The 17,353-nt window shown below is 39.1% G+C and overlaps 1 protein-coding gene across 1 annotated transcript in view; it reads left to right on the plus strand.

The window, feature by feature from the left end:
• The window catches only part of LOC140227534 (uncharacterized), a 53,992-nt gene that overhangs the window by 20,952 nt on the left and 15,687 nt on the right, over nucleotides 1–17,353 (plus strand). Inside the window, exons 3-7 of the mRNA XM_072307937.1 lie at nucleotides 10,337–10,465; nucleotides 12,715–12,869; nucleotides 13,550–13,768; nucleotides 15,715–15,790; nucleotides 16,884–17,027. Coding sequence (XP_072164038.1) covers nucleotides 10,337–10,465; nucleotides 12,715–12,869; nucleotides 13,550–13,768; nucleotides 15,715–15,790; nucleotides 16,884–17,027 — 723 coding nt within the window. The remainder of the gene's footprint in view (nucleotides 1–10,336; nucleotides 10,466–12,714; nucleotides 12,870–13,549; nucleotides 13,769–15,714; nucleotides 15,791–16,883; nucleotides 17,028–17,353) is intronic.

A 17,353-nucleotide genomic window follows, 5' to 3' on the forward strand; every position in this document is an offset into this window, starting at 1 on the left:
CATAAAAGCTGCCATTGCAGTCATTGGTGCTTATGAGAAACCTCATAGGACATACTAAAACAGGTAAACCCAACAAAGCATAACAGCCTGTAATTGGCCATAACAAAACTTGGATGCTGTCCATACTGGGATGCAACGAGAATAATGTGTAGTCTAGCCTGACCAGATGTCTTGAGAATGGTATCTGATAGCTAAAATGTTCACTGGAGCAAGGACTGGACAAATATGAATACATTATAGAGGGAAAAAAGGAGAATCTCATTATTTGCTGATGGTGTGTTCAATATTCTCAACTTTAGTTTAATTCCTCATAACCAGTCTCAGTACATGTGTACATATGTGTAATAATGGTATGATTTGTAAGATTATGGCCATTGTTTAAAACAGATAATTGATTGGGTTTTTTTTTTTTTTTCTAGTGGACTTATGCTACATAAATATACAAAATTATATTTGCATATCACTTTAGAATTTTATTTCGGATCTGGACCTGATACAATGTGAAGATTACTAATTCATTGCAATCTTTCCAAAGTGTGATCAGCACTTTCAGTGTACAGTTTCAAGGTACAATGTACATCTTGATACTTCCAGGATCCGGGAGTGTTAAGTGTACTCATTGTACACTACAAACACTGAAGGTGGGTTTTTCTCACCTGCGCAGTAGTCAAGTAATCCCAATACTAAGCACATGTTTTGAAAGCAATATTGAGTGCTGCCAGCCATCACCAGCCGAGTGAAGGGATGTGTTTGGCCTTATATTTGCTGTAACAGTGTACTTATGCAAATGAGGGTATGCTTGATCACAGAAGGAAGACCCAAAAGGGTATTGATTGCTTTCAATGCGAGCTATTATGAGACATGGCTTAAATGGCTGTTTCTTTGCCACTTTGGAGGGTTCTGCCTTTGTTGGCAGTGGGTAACCTGCCATGAATAGAGGGCAAAGCAGAGTGTGTTCTATGTTCAGGTACATATCTTTGATTGAATTACTTACTCTAACCACACTTAAGTCAAGTTCGAAATAATGTACAACTCTTGCCACAACTCACATCAATCTCCAACTTTGTCATGCTTGCTATTTTTCTTTATTATAGCAGATTTGTCGTAAGTACTATAAAGATATAAATGCATTGTATCATTAGCATGTCTTACAGAATGCACAAAGGAACTCAGGTCTATTCCAATGTGTTTAGAATAGTTTGTTTTGGAAACAAGTCAAACTGTTGAAATGTTATACCATGACAATATCCAGAGGATAAAAGCACCTGCCCTGAAAGATTTCAGAGTGAAATCAAAGACATATTGTGCTCCATGAATAATGCAAAGCAAAGTAGCCTCCTTAAAGATAAAATGTTGTACTCATGTTTTGTTCATAAAACATCACTGCCATTGTTTCTGGTGCCTCAGAGTGCAAGTGTTGAAAGTTCCTTCATTTTTTGAAATGTATGTAATTCATGCATAAGAATCCAACTTAAATTGTGAGCTCACTTTGATTTTAACTTCAAACCATTTGGGAAGAGTGGGAAAAATCAGCTGTTAGATTGGTTGTGATAGAAGGCTAAATGTCACCTGATTAGGAAAATGATAGATGATATTGACAAAATTTGGCGGATTTTGCAGCATACATATAGCAAGAGGTTAATCATGGTGAATCTGGTGTGATTGAACAAGTGACAGTCAAATACCAGTTGAAAATATTCTAGAAAGCAAAGCAAATTCTGCCATCCCTATTTCTCTATGTGGTACTACTCATTATCTCCTTTTTTCACACCCTTGCCAACTAAAGGTCCTTCACAGATCTGTGTCAGTAGGATGTTAAAAAAAAAAGAAAAAAGAACTAGTTGCCACAGGGAGGATGGATGCCGGTAGATCTTTTGGTTCCTCAAGGAGAAGGAGAACCCTCAAGGAGGGTATAGACTACTAGTAGTTTGCAGGCACAAACCCTTGTTGGTCGCAAAGGAGTCTGCGCCAAGCCTACTACATGCACCACTCCGGCACTGTCCCATAGGCCCTGTGCAGTGGTGCATGTATTAGTCTTGGTGCACGCAGACTACTGTATGACCAACAAGGGTTTGTGCCTGCAAACTACTGTTAAACATGATATATTCGCGGCGTGAATTTTCCGCGAATTGGAGCCGACGGCCTTTTTTGTGGCATGAAATGTTCGCGAATTGCCACTGGCATTCAATGTACATAGTGTAGACAAGAACTTTCGCGTGCATTCTAATTTCACGAATCTTGGCGCTCGCGACATTCGCGAAATCAAAATGCATGCGAACATTCCTCGTTTTACAGTAGTTATAGACTACTTCTTGTCACATGGCACGGGGCGCAAAGGCCACCCCTCTTGGATCCCCTCCTCTGAGACAGGTGGTAGCCTAGTGCTGCTGGAGAAGCCAGAGAAGACTGGGACCGAGGCTAAGGGGAGGAGAACAAAGGAGGGATTTGGAGTCAGGTCTGAATGGGGAAGGGATTCCACAGGTACGGTGTCTTTGTACTGATCCCTCACAGATGATTACTGTCGGACACCAAATCCAATTCAAATCATGGAAGGCAGTGAGGAAGCTGCTCTGAGACATCTTTGTATAGAGAGCTTCCATGCTAAGATTCTCTTAACTCAAGATTACATGCACAGAAGTATAAGTGGACATGGTAAAGAACCTTGGTGCCATATTGTGCATTGTCGTAAGATGTGCATCAACTACCATTGCTCGTTTTGTGCTGGTGCTTTGAGCTCTGAAATGAAGGGAAAAGCCTCTAATGTAAACATTACCATTAAATGTTATCCTTATCTCTCAGTTAGTCAGAAATATTCAGACTGTCAGAGTTATGAACCATCAAACTGCTAGAAAAAGGGGGAAAAAAAAGAGTGAGGGTAACAGTAAAGCATCGTCTATCGCCAGTGTCCGACTTTGACTTCACCACAATAAATGTGTTAAAGTGTGTAAAACATGTACAACGTGCTTGGGTGTATCCTGTATCTGATACATTTATACACAGTGAAAAAAAAATCCTGCAGTGTTGAAGGTATTAAAGTTAATGGTCATATGGATTTAAATTTCTCCATGCAATGGATGTGAAACACTTCTCTAGGGTAACATTGCCTTTCTAATTCAGACATCCTCTTTATCTATATCTTTTTTTTTTTTTGGCTTTATATCAAGACCCTATGGTGCATACAAAGACAATCATAAGATGTACTTGATGCAATGGCAACCTGAGGCGATATGCAAAAATCAGTATTCATATCAAGAAGGAAGACGAGGAAGTTGAAGAAGGGAAGAAAGAACCAGATTTCAAAACCATGATGATGTAAAAAGTGTAAGTATGATGAAGAAAATACAAAATTAACATGATACGATTGAAGAAAATAGGAAAGATGATGAAGAAGGAGAAGTTCGAACCTCTACCCTTATAAATAAAGGGATGGCATATTACATGTATATTGTAGCTTTGGTTGAGATGGGGTTTCGGGTTTTCATTTTTTTTTTTTGTGTGAGATAATGACAAACCTCTTATGAAATATTAATGAGCATAAATGATTGTAAGCGGAACTGAAAGTTTATTTGATGAAAATTGGTTGTGAAATGGCTGAAATATCCCAAAACAAAGAGGTCCCGTAATTAAAAGGTGGATTAGGATTACGTTTAATTTGTTTTGGATATATCTCGGACATTTCAAAACCAATTTTCATGAAGTGAGCTTTTGATTCTTCCTAGAAGTGTATGGTTTTTTATATTTTATGAGTGGTTTCTAATTATCTCACCAAAAAAGTTAACTTAATTAAATGTAAGTTCACCACAACGCTCAACCAAAACTATACCAGCCCATTAAAATGCAAAGAAAGAGAAGACCATGGTAAAGATATGAAAGTGAGGAGTACAGAAAAACAGCTCAGTGAGGGGGATGCATGATGCGCTCACTGACCTGCTTACGACTGGCCAGTAATCTGCACAATACAGCAGGCTACTACATTATGTGCATGTGTGTGAAATTTGAATCAAGTGAGCCATGGTGCATTTTGCTAACCGCTTCAGGGTGTTATTGATTTTCTGTTATCTCTTGTTCTCTTTTCTGTTCTCTCTCCCGCTCCCTCTCTCTCCCACTCTCTCTCTCTTTCTCTCTCTGTCTCTATCTATCTATCCATTTATCTATCCATGTCCAGCTCCCTTTCACAGTTCATTTCTCATAAATCTATTAAAAGCTAGCTCTCCTGATCACAGTTATTTTTGAAGGAAAATAATAATGCCAGATTCATAGTAAGCTTTGTCTGTTTCATGATGGGTCGTAAAGTTGACATCGATTGTTTGCATTGATTGAGGCCTTGTCTCATATTGCCATCAACACACGAAGAAAGCAGAAAAAATAGACCCTGGCTTTAAAACATTGTAAGAGAGTCATGCATTGCATCGTACCAAACAAAACTATAATAGTGAGAGAATTGAGTGTGAAGTACATGTGCACTGTAGTTCCAAGCCAAAGATTTTATAAATGCTTGGCAGTTAATGCATCTGTCTAGATTTTCGCATATATGTGATGCAGCATTCCACTCTTTTAGTAATTCCCACCTTTATTTCTAATGGATCAGAATGATTGCAGTTATGGATCAACTTCAGAAAGGGAAAATGAAACAATTAGGCCAAAAAAAAAAAATTGTTGCATTGGCGTAACATGAGATTTTCAAATAGGGTCGGTCGGGCGGATTTTTTTTTTTTTTTTTTTGCTACCTGCATTTTACGTGTAAAACTCGTGCTCAGCTCAGTAAACAGTTACAACTGCTGCACCGAATGTGCTGTGTTCATCTATTCTACAAATCATTTATGAGGCCGATATTACTGGAATTATACCCCTTCACAGAATTTAAAGATGTTGAAATCCCTATCCTGAATGTTTTCACTTCATATTTTACTATTTTGACTTCGATAAGATAGATGCAAATTGACCCATATGTACGATCTTTTCATCGCACACGGCGATCTCTATTACAGTCCCACATATACAGATTCGTGTAAGTTCTCCACACAAGAAACCTATGGCAAAACTGTGCACAATACATCGCAGTCTGAATGCTACGTATACACTGAATAAATCTTGTAAGAGTACGTGTCCGTGTTGGAAACAGATGACGTACTGATCAAGGAAGGCTTATGCGAGCCGCTAGATTTCTCCCTCGTACATCCGATATCCCCAGAGCCGTTTCCACTTCCGGGTTTGTGCGATCGCGATCGCAATCAACAAGATATTTGATATCGATAGCAAACAAATAATAAAAAAAACATGGGGTCGGCGGAATTTTTAGGGTCGGGCGGGTTACGCCAATGCAACAATTTTTTTTTTTTGGCCTTAGTTAGAATTTCATTCTCCTCCATGCAGAGTGTGTAGATGAATGTTGCAGTTTTATTACCCATTTATATATATGTTTGAACATTTTGGTCATTAAGTGCCATTGATGGTTGTCTGAATGGGAAATTGATAAGTGATTGTAGATGAGAAAGTAGATAGTGCACCTAATGACACCATTGACAAATTGAATCGTCAGCATCCCGGCCAATGTCAAGTCTGCTTGCAATTGTCATGACATCCATTATATACTGCAGAGGACAAGGCTCTTCATTGAATCAGAAAGGCCAGGGCCGTACTGGCCGTTGGCATGGCAACGTACACAAGCCTGAGTGTGGAAGCCTGAGAACATGCGTAATTACTCCATCTACCAAGTGGGTGGCTGGCATGATTGAAGTGATGACAAGTGTATTAGATTCCCTGATGACGTGTACAGTAGCTATGGGGGGGGGGGCGGTTAATGTGAAGGTGACTGAATGTCAATTTCATAGGATATGAGGAAGGTTAAACCAAAAAATAAAAAATTCTTTGCTAGGAGGGAAACCTGAGAGAGGTAAATTCTTTGAGGTATTTGAAAATTGATACGTCTGTACAATATGGGAAACCGGTGTCAACTATGCCATCTATACACTGAATTCTGTACACTGGGATGAGTATAGTGACACTTGTCAGCAATGATGTCTGAACTCCGTGGGATCATTTATAACAAGCCTCTCTCTGGCTTGTCAAGTTTGCTAAACATCTAATTTTGTGAGTTGTTTTTGTGTTTTCTGTTTTTTTTTTTAACTTTTATTTTTACCCAAAGCTATCACTGATGTCCAGTACATCTTGTCAACAGAATGTCTTCACAATCTTCATGACAGTGCTTCATTCTTTTGTATTCTTAGTGTATGTCATTTACCAGTAGTATTGCTTTGTCAATTTTTTACATGGTTACACACACACACACCTACACACACACACATACACACACAATGTAATTTAAAATGCACATATGTATTGAGAGGAATGGACAGAATTGAATTTAAAAAAAAAAATTGTTCTACATGTACTGTAGCTTACGGTACTCTGCTCTCTTTTAGTATGATTTGAACTATTTGTGGGTAGAGTGTTATGCTTTTTTCCCCCCTAGATTAAGGGATATATTAGACACGAAATTAACTTTTCAGTAATTTTCAATTAAAGGGATTTTATTATCAAAGGAACCTCATGTAAAAACCAGTGATCATATATTATGGAAAGAGCAAACACAGACTCTCCAAGAATACAGGTGGCTATTGAAAAGATCACCCAATGTACATTGAGGCAAGGAGCAGGTGGTGGCCATACAGTCTGTAGTACGTATGTCTTCCATGTTTCATACTGTCTGGGCTCTGATTCAGGTAAGGTATACGTACCGATAGACAGTGTACATAAACAAGAAAACTCATGTCATGCCTATTTAAAGGTAGGGAATCCATTTGCATGCCTTAAAGATAATAAAAAGTTTTGGTACCTCAAAAGTTTCCCTGAATTTCCGTGTTTCAGGTTAAAGTACCTTTCATATAACTAACATTGTGAGACTTACTCGCCCCAAAGTGCTCTCATTTCTTAGTAATCATGCAATTAACTGCGACCAGCAGCCCCATATGCATAGTGTAATGGGGCTTCGCATTGTAGCATTCAGGATCATGACAGATTTAGTATCGCGGGTAAATATCAACTTAAAATCAAAAAAATTCTTCAATTTGAAGACTTACCAATTAAGTTGAAGTCTTGAAAACAGGCTTCGGGCAAACGTTTGGTTCTGCCAATAATCCCTTTCTGTTCGAATTGATGACTGAATGTGACTCTGTCGAGAGGACCTTGGCAGAGCTACATACACTGATTACTACGGCCAGCGCATACACACACATCACATGCGAACAAATTTCAAATCCATGAACGGATAAGATGTTTGTGTGCGCATGCGCTGGCCGTCAATTCAGTGTAGCTCTCCCAAGGTCCTCTCGACCGAGTCACATTCAGTCATCAATTCGAACAGAAAGGGACTATTGGCAAAACCAAACGTTGCCCGAAGCCTGTTTTCAATACTTCAACTTAACTGGTAAGTCTTCAAATTGAAGAAATTTTTGGATTTTAAGTTGATATTTACCCGCGATACTAAATCTGTCATGATCCTGTAAGCTACAATGCGAAGCCCCATTTAGCTATGCGTATGGGGCTGCTGGTCGCAGTTAGCTACTCAGTCGTATGCGTATGGGGCTGCACGCTGCTGGTTGCAGTTATCATGCAATAATGGGTTCGTACAATACGTGTACTACCTCGCCGCCGTACGGCGGCGGCTCTGGTATGAAACCATTATTGCATGATTACTAAGACATGAGAGCACTTTGGGGCGAGTAATTCTCACAGTGTCAGTTATATGAAAGGTACTTAAACCTGAAACACAAACTAAGATAAGGAAATTCAGGGAAACTTTTGAGGTAATACCAAAACCTTATATTGTCTCTAAATGAAGAGTTGTATAAATACAGTGGTATGTTGAAGAGAGTATCATTTTAGAAACTCCCATTAAGTATTGAAAGTGGAAGGTAACATTTAGTACACTTTTATTGACCGTTAGATTTTGAATTGAATTTTTTTCGGGGCTCACCGTAAATTCCAGAACATTACTAGGCTACCTTTGCAGACCCATGCACCAGTTGCATGTGTGTCCATCATGTATATTTTGTGAAGAAAGTTCATCAAAACTTACAAACATTTCTATAGACATTCTTGCCACACACTCTATATGTTATTACATCAGCTCTTATACTTAAAGATTTGTGTTTATAGATAAAAGAAATACAGAAGACTGCAACAAAAAGGCTTAAGTGTGGCTGACACACAGAACTACTGAGTAGTTGAGTTTTGTGCATTATTCAAATTGTAGATAACTGTTGACTTCCAAATTTCTCAGCAGTGGCCTGAACAAGTCCCCTGAGGTTCATATTTAATGTTTTGCTGCATTTTGGGAGGTCTGTAAAAGGTATCCCCTATACCTTTAAAGGGGATGGCTGGTAACTGATCAGAGGGATTTAGTGGGAATGCTTGGGGATGTTTGTTCCAATTCTTGTGGGATTCATTCAAGAGTATGTTATATATCTATTGTTGTGTGAAAATTATTTGCTTCAGAATTGTCTCTCATATTCAAGTAATGTGCAGTTTAATGGTTCCAGGCTAGCATGCCTGTACAGTGATGGGGCATTAAACTGCACATTACCTGACTATGAGACCTCAGTCCTCATAACTGTACTTGTGCTTTGTGCATAAGTATATGTACACTTTGTACATTTGACTTGATGCTGTTCACAGCCACTTCTGAGTCAACAAAGTCAACAACATTCTTGCAACTGGCAAAATGACACTTTAATACGGGAGTATCTTCACAATTATTAGTGCAGAGCTGTAGACTTGCAGGGTGGAATTGATTTTAAATACCTCCATTACCGTATACATCCTACAGATTCTAAACCAGACCAGACTGTAAATTATATTGAGTCACTTTTTTTCCATTACGTGAGATAAATGATCAGACTTTCATGTACTTGATGTACAGTACAGTTCACAAGCTTCCTGTGGTAGAGGAGGAATTACTGTATTTAAGCTGTTATTATTGCGAGGGTTTCATTTTTGTGAATTTTGCGAATCACCATTGGATCGCAAATTTAACAACACGCAAAAATGTTGCCATATGCTATGGTAGCAATGCATTTGTGATAGCTTTGGTGTCAATTTGTGAAAACAACACCTTGTGAAAATGTCTGTGACCTCCTAATTCGAGAAAATATCTGTATGTACGAAAATAACAACTTATACAGTAGTCTGTTCAACCAGTCTCCATATTAATATGTAAGAACAGGCTTTGGTATAGCTGTAAAATATCAGATGTCATTAATCTGACTGTAAGTTTTGTGTAGATTTGTTGAATGATAGCCATCTGATGGCATCATGATACCCATTTGTAGCCTTGAAGTTATGACCTTCTCACATTAACATCATGAAGAATTTTTCTTTTAAGAATTGAAAAAAAAATCATGAAATTATCAATAGGGAGAGAAAAGAGACTGCTGTTGAATAGCAAAATAACTTTTGTGATATCTAATGATACTCGTATTATTATCCAGATTTTCAAACAGCCAGGAATTACTGAGGACAGGAATATTTTTCATTCCCCTCCCTGGCATTTTAAGATAACGGAGGCTGCATCTTCTATACTCATACTTTATATGGCTTCTTTCAATTATGAGTCCAGTTACTGCACTAAATAGCTAAAGATTGATCATCTTTTCCCCTCAGGCTCTGGCTCTATAATCCACACATGTATGGATGTATAAATACACTCTCTTTTGTATTTACTTAGTACACATACATTGTACAGTATGTCCCCCCCCCCCCCAAAAAAAAAAAGAAAGAAAAAGAAAAAGAAAATACAATCAAATTTTTGCATTGATTACACCCAATATGATGAAACTGTCTGAATGCTACTTCAAGGTCTTAAAATATAACATCTTAGCTCTATTTTGCAGAAAACCCCATTCAATTTGGTTAAGCGGTCACAGAGAAATGTGGAATGTTGTAAAGCAGGTCATGAGTCTGATTCTTCCAAGGTGAATACAATAGGCAGAACTTGGAGGGAAGAGATTCCTGACATCGTTTACAGAATTCCTCATTTCTCTTTGACCACTGAAGCAAATCAAATGGCTTTTCTGTAAGATGTGGGCTATGAGTTATAGCTTCATACCCTGAATTTGTATTTGGATTGATTCACTATTTTTAAAGATATCATTGTGGAGGGTCCCGTTGTAATGTTTGTTTGTTTTTGTTTTTTTGACATATGGTACAGTTATGAGTTGCCATTGCCTTGCTTAGCGATTCAGAATAAACCATTCATTGTGATACTTTGATAGTTCAAAAGTTCTTTGAAGGTAACTCAATTGCTTTGTCAATTACTATTTGTTTTTGCCACATTCAGAGGCCTCTTGTGTGCATGCGGTAGATGACCTGGGTAGGGACCCCGTGATGTATGCAGCTCAGTACGACCGGCTGGACTGTCTTGATCTCTTGCTGGAGTCACATGCTGATCCTAATGTCAGATCAAAAGGTGCGTGAGCTTTAAAGATAATAAAAAGTTTTGGTACCTCAAAAGTGTCCTTGAATTTCCTTGCCTTAGTCTGTGTTTCAGGTTAAAGTACCTTTCATATGACTAACACTGTGAGACTTACTCGCCCCAAAGTGCTCTAATGTCTTAGTAATCATGCAATTAACTGCGACCAGCAGCCCCATACGCATAGCGACCCGCAGTCCCATACGCATAGCGTAATCGGGCTTCGGCATTCAGGATCATGACAGATTTAGTATCGCAGGGTAAATGTCAACTTCAAATCCCATAAATTCTTCAATTTGAAGACTTACCAATTAAGTTGAAGTATTGAAAACAGGCTTCGGGCAACGTTTGGTTCTGCCTATAGTCCCTTTCTGTTCGCATTGATGACTGAATGTGACTTGGTCGACAGGACCTTAGGAGAGCTACATACAGTACACTGAATACTACAGCCAGTGGCTGCGAACACATCATATGCAGCCCGCACACAAATTTCAAATCCATGAACGGATAAGATGTTTGTGTGCGCATGCGCTGGCCATAGTATCCAGTGTATGTAGCTCTCCCAAGGTCCTCTCGACCGAGTCACATTCAGTCATCAATTCGAACAGAAAGGGACTATTGGCAGAACCAAACGTTGTTCGAAGCCTGTTTTCAATACTTCAACTTAATTGGTAAGTCTTCAAATCGAAGAAATTTTTGGATTTTAAGTTGACATTTACCCACGATACTAAATCTGTCATGATCCTGAATGCTACAATGCGAAGCCCCATTACGCTCTGCGTATGGGGCTGCTGGTCGCAGTTAGCTATGCGTACAATGGGCTGCACGCTGCTGGTCGCAGTCAGTGGTTTCGTACAATATTTATCGACGCTGGTCAGCGTCGGCTCTGGTACGAAACCATTATTGCATGATTACTAAGACATGAGAGCACTTTGGGGCGAGTAATTCTCACAGACAACGTACTTTAACCCGAAACACAAACCAAGACAAGGAAATTTAGGGAAGCTTTTGAGGTACCAAAACTTTTTATTATCTTTAATTTTAAAGGGGATGGCTAGTAACCGATCAGTGGGAATCAGTGGGAATGCTGAGGAATGATTGTTCCAATCCTTGTGGGATTCATTTAAGAGTACATTATATATCTGCTGTTGTGTGAAAATTATTTGCTTCAGAACGGTCTCATATTCAAGTAATGTGCAGATTAATGCTTCGTCACTGACCAGGCACGCTAACCTGGAATCATTAAACTGCACATTACTTGAATATGAGACCATTCTGAAGCAAATAATTTTCACACAACAATAGATATGAAATGTACTCTTAAATGAATCCCACAAGGATTGGAACAATCATCCTCCAGCATTCCCACTGATTCCCACTGATCAGTTACTTGCCATCCCCTTTAAGTTACACATTAAAAGATTCTATTTTGTTTTGTTTTGTTTTTCCAGCAGAGGCTGTGATGTATGTGTATGTGGGTGGCGTGGGTGGGTGGGGGGGGGGAGGGGGGAGTATCAAGGTAAGCATTCGTATGTACCGTTATGAATATAGTCAGTGTAGTATATACTACATAATTATCTTGTCTATTGAGAATGATAAGGGCATTAAGCTGCCTCGAACACTATGGCTTTAACACCCTTATCATTCTCACCCAACGATTTATACACCATATATTTTGTGAGCATGAAATGTTGTTGATCAAGAACTTGTTGTCAGTCATTGGTTCAGTTTGCTATCAAGAACCACAAAGATGAAACAGACAATGAAATACACAAAACATCCTTTTTCTGAGACATCTCTGCGATGTCTCCTTAATTGTGGCCTCGTCATGAAGTTTAATTTTGTCAGTGAGTTCTTAGCGACCTGCCAGAGATTTTGAGCCAATGTCTCCAAAACCAAGAAGATGTCGTGGAGACATCTCCGCAACTTCCAGGCAAATAGGGTTTTACCCTGTTTGTAGATGTCTCAGATTTCGTTCTGGAGTGGCCTTCTTGGTGAGAGCGCAAGCCATTTCTTGATCTTTAGAGTTGGGTGATTGAAGTCCCGATGACTGATCAGTTGTGGCAGTCATAGTGATGTCTCCTTGAGTGAGGTAGGCTCTTCAACTGACTAATACAATAAAATCACTGCAAAATATGTTTCAATTTCAGTTCATTGATGACTCTTTTGTGGCACCTGTGTGGTCAAAAATCATGGATATAGCATCAGATTTACATTAAAGATATTCCACTTTTCCTCTTTTTCAGATAACTACACAGCATGTCATGTAGCAGTACATGGTGGGAACTGGGATGCTCTGGAAAAGCTTCTGGCGCACAGTGCGGAAACCGGGGTTCAAGACTCAGTAGGAAGGGCACCCCTCCACTGGGCTGCCATCTTACCGGATGTCGACTGCCTGGATGTGAGTTGTCTTTGTATAATCCCTTCCATACTGAATTCTGAAATGCCCATAGACTTAATATATATACAGGCTACCAGGTTCCTGTATGAAACGGGTTAATACTTCCTGATCTAGAAACAGAAGAATATTCTGCATATACTATGCATTGATTGAATCATCTTTCTAGACATCAACTGCCATGACTGGGTAATCCATGTCTTTTTCCCAACCTGTAGAAACTTTAGAAAGATCTTTTAAAATTTCTTTATTCAATATTTCTATCTTTTGGTATGTCACCTGCCCAAATGATAGTGCCTATTTGTCTGAGATTTCTTAACTCAGATATCAAATGCTGACCAGTAAAAGCAATCCTGAGTGAGTGGTTTGCATCATTTATTAAGGCATGTTGTCCTACTCCTGTTCATGTTTGAGGTAATAGGGATCATCATCAATATGTTTGTCACATTTGTCCCACATTTCTGGGCAAAACAAGATGAAAATCTGGATAATGTTGTGCAAATGATTCAAAAATTCAAAATCAACAGCAAAAATATACACAATAGAAGGAAAAGGTGTCTCTGATTAAGAAAGTATATTTATGCAGAATCTGCAATGCAATGAGAAAAAACGAAAAGAATGAAGACAGATTCCTTTTGGCTGATATTTGTCAAAAATTTTCCATTGCTTGTTTTATTTAACAGATGCTACTGAAGTACAAAGCTAACCGGAGCCCCCGCGACCGCGACGGCCTCACCCCAGCCATGTGGGCGTGTCATGTGGACAACAAGACACACTTTGACATGATCACAGCACAGGGTCAGCATCATGTCGAGGAGACGGATGGGATTGAGCGAGACATGATGGGTAGGACGTGGATTCACTGGGCAGTCAAACGATCTGAATCCCTGGAATGCCTGAGTGTAAGTTTTCCTCTCATTGAGAAGGCATGTATATGTAACTGTTGCCAATCCACCTCAGAGAAACTTTGCAAGTGTTTTCAATTTTGCATTGTACACATAAAGGCACCAGACACAGGGTTGAGATAAAGTTTCATGAAATGTCACTATGCATCACAAAACCAACAAAAAGTCGCCAGACATGGATTTTTAGTTAAAGGCAGATTCTTAAAGAGCAGACTCTAAGCTTTAAAATGATATATAGCTCAATTCAAATGGACTCCCCTAACCTATCTAAATAATAAAAAGAAAGCACACACTCTGGAAAAGTGTGAACTGAGAAAAGAGGCTCTGAAGTACATCTTTACCAAACCGCACTAGCTGTGCATTAAAAAGGACAAGACACAGGATGTAAACCACCGGAGGAACAACAATGAAGGGATTATCAGATTATGCTGAAATTGAGCATGTTCTATTAACACATTCTGTTCATGATTAATGCAAAGTTTCAAAGCAGTAGAAACATCCTTTCAAAAGTTATTTGACTTGAAAGTGAAGAGTGTGTATAGGGTTTCAAGACATGAAAAGGGGACTCTCAGACATACGTGATCATTCTATTCTCCCCCCAAAAAGGGTTGTAGAAAAACTACTGAAAACACACTTTCCCATTCATGTTATGATCCAAAACTGAAGAATAATATAGAAGGAAAGCTCTTTCAGAAAATATGAAAAACTCAAGATTAACTCAATTGACATATTTCACCTTTTCTGAGTCCTCACGTAAAATCGAGTCGTACAACTTTTTGTTCGTGATGCACAGTCACAAATATTGTACCCTGACTGACATCACAAATGATCAGGTGTCTAACAGATTAGTTAGTAGGTCCTAGTGATGGGAAATTAGATATCATGTCTCCCATTGTTTTTGTTCGTGATGCACAGTCACAAATATTGTACCCTGACTGAAATCACAAATGATCAGGTGTCTAACAGATTAGTTAGTAGGTCCTAGTGATGGGAAATTAGATATCATGTCTCCCATTGCATTCTGGCTATCATTCCTTTAACAGGTGCTTTGAAAGCATTTCTCAGTATTTGGCTTTGTTTACACAAAATTTGAGATTATGGATCATTTCTAGACAGCCTGCTCTAGTGTGCATCCCATTTTGACTGCAATGTTAGGGTTTTGAAAATAATTCTGATTTATCTTGCGGTTAGTTCTGAAATACAAGAATGTTGCTTGTAGGTGCTGAATTTCTTTTCTCTTTTGGTCAAATCTATTAACCCGTTTCTTAAGGGAACCTGGTATACCAGGTGCCCATGGGAGCAACTGATAAACGGGAACCCGGTATACCAGGTTCCCAAGATGAAGACAAGAGTGCCTGCTTTTGTGGCCTAAATTCATGTTTATTTGTGTTATAATGCCTAAAAAATGGGTTTGATAAAAAGATCAGAGTTTATTCTATCACCATTATGTTCTCTTGCTGTTGGAAAATGCATACAGTAATATTTACCCTTTTTTCTGATTTAGTTTTGTGCTTGTGCGGCTATAAAAACTTGTATGAACATGTACATAGCAATCAAAGCTGAGCTCAGTAGATTTCTGTGTTCGCTGACCTCAGTAGATTTCTGTGTTCGCTGACCTCAGTCACCCCTCAGGTGCCAGGTTTTGTGTGGAACAAAAGAGTCAGTGAGCTCATCAGCGCATACTCTATTCATACCTCGATCAATACTCTCATTGTTTGATAGCACATGTACTTGACCGTGGAAGGGGGGATACATGCATCGCTTGCCTGCTTTCGCACAGGTGGATTACCAACCTGTCCGTTCTCTGAGGACCAGCAAAACAATCTCGTTTGGGTGCGTTGAAGGTTCTCAGAGAATTGCAGAAGGAACAGGTTAAGATTGTATGCAAGAAAAACTTAATTTTAATGAAAAGTCTGTTTCCTCTCTACTCTGTTCTATATCAGAGCCTTCTGAGCCCAGAAACTGCTGCAATAAAGGACAAAGAGGGGCGCACAGTCATTCACTTAGCTGCCACGTTAGGTAAGCAGTGCTGAAAAGCAGTTTAACATTTAATTGTTTTTAGCAAGAATAAATTCAATCTTGTTTTGTGTTATTATTAGGCTGTCAAACAAACTTGGGTTTAATTTGATGTGGATGCATGGTGATATGGATGTATGTCTGTATTTTCTGTTGTGTTCATGTGTATGCACTAGGAACATAGGTTATAGTGCAATCGTAAAGGTGAGAGAAAGAAAGATAGGTGCAAATCACCGCAGTTCGAGAATTCACGAGTTCCTCAATACATGTAATCCACCACAACAAAAGGATCTGAAAGTCGGGGAGGACGATTTTTCTGAAAATGACATAACATTATTCCCTTACTCTTCTGCTTTAATTTTGTTTATAACACGACTTATAAAAGTAGTGGCTGGCGGAGATATTGGTGATTTTATGAGACCATGTTGAGTAGTCTTGGAAATCAGCATTTTGAGAAAACCGCTTTCAAAGTTTTCTTTCCGACACAATCGTGATCAAGGGGAGGTAAGACAGTTTTCACCTCTTGACAGTATAGGGTCTGCTCTTAGCAACTTCCATGATGTTCATTCAAGCTTATTGCCAGCAATCTATGCACAACCAAACAGTAACCAGGGTGCCACGCACTGACCAATAAGATCACTCCCTCGTTGCTAGGGGTGGAGTCTATCTGCGGTGCTAAATTTAAATCGTCAGACACGTTTCTGTTCCGTTGAAAGTCAGAAAATCGTGGCCCAGAAAAACACTAATTCCTTGCCTTTTCTTTGATATTTTAGCTTCAAATTTTCGGCAGATATAGACCATACATTAGACTACAAAATAATGCCCAAAAGAGAAATCTGATCGTTTTGACCGATTTCGATGATCTGACTTCAAACTGAATTTTTTCGGCTCAGCCGTCAGCGACTGCAGGATCCTTTTGTTGTGCCGGGTCACATTTGTTATTTGTCAGAAGCCTGTAAAGATAGTGAAATAGGGTTCAGTTATACAATGTTTTTTTATGTATTGATTGTTCATGTACAGTGTGAGAGCTTGGGAGATCAGTTCTTGTACATTTGTAATCACCCATTTTCAAAATTGTCTTGCTCTTCCCTTAAAGGGGCCCTGGATGCCTGCCGGCTGATAGTGTCCAGGGTTGGGCCGGATTGTCTCCATGAGACGGACAATCATAACCGGACCTGCCTCCATCTCGCCACGATGGGTGGCCATGGCGAAGTGGTCAATTTTCTTCTTGATCACGGAGGTGAGGGAATGCCTCCAACATACAGTTGATGTTTGTGATTTGGATAAGTTTAATACATTGTCACAGATCCTTCTATGTAACAGGCAGACCTCCTATCCACTCTGAATTTGGAGGACAGAATCTGAATTTTGACTATTTCTAGCTCTTGTTTCAATATGATCTTCTTCTTTTTTTTTTTGGTTGATAATTGTACTAACCACTCTTATGGGAACTGCTCTTTCTTCCCTAAGTTTGAGCCAAATCTTCTCTATTTTTCAGTCAGAAAGGTTGGGAGGTCTGTAACTGTATACATACAAGTACTCTGTATGCCATTAGAAGCATTGAAT

Source organism: Diadema setosum, chromosome 4 (genome assembly GCF_964275005.1).
Source record: "Diadema setosum chromosome 4, eeDiaSeto1, whole genome shotgun sequence".
Classification (NCBI taxonomy): domain Eukaryota; kingdom Metazoa; phylum Echinodermata; class Echinoidea; order Diadematoida; family Diadematidae; genus Diadema; species Diadema setosum.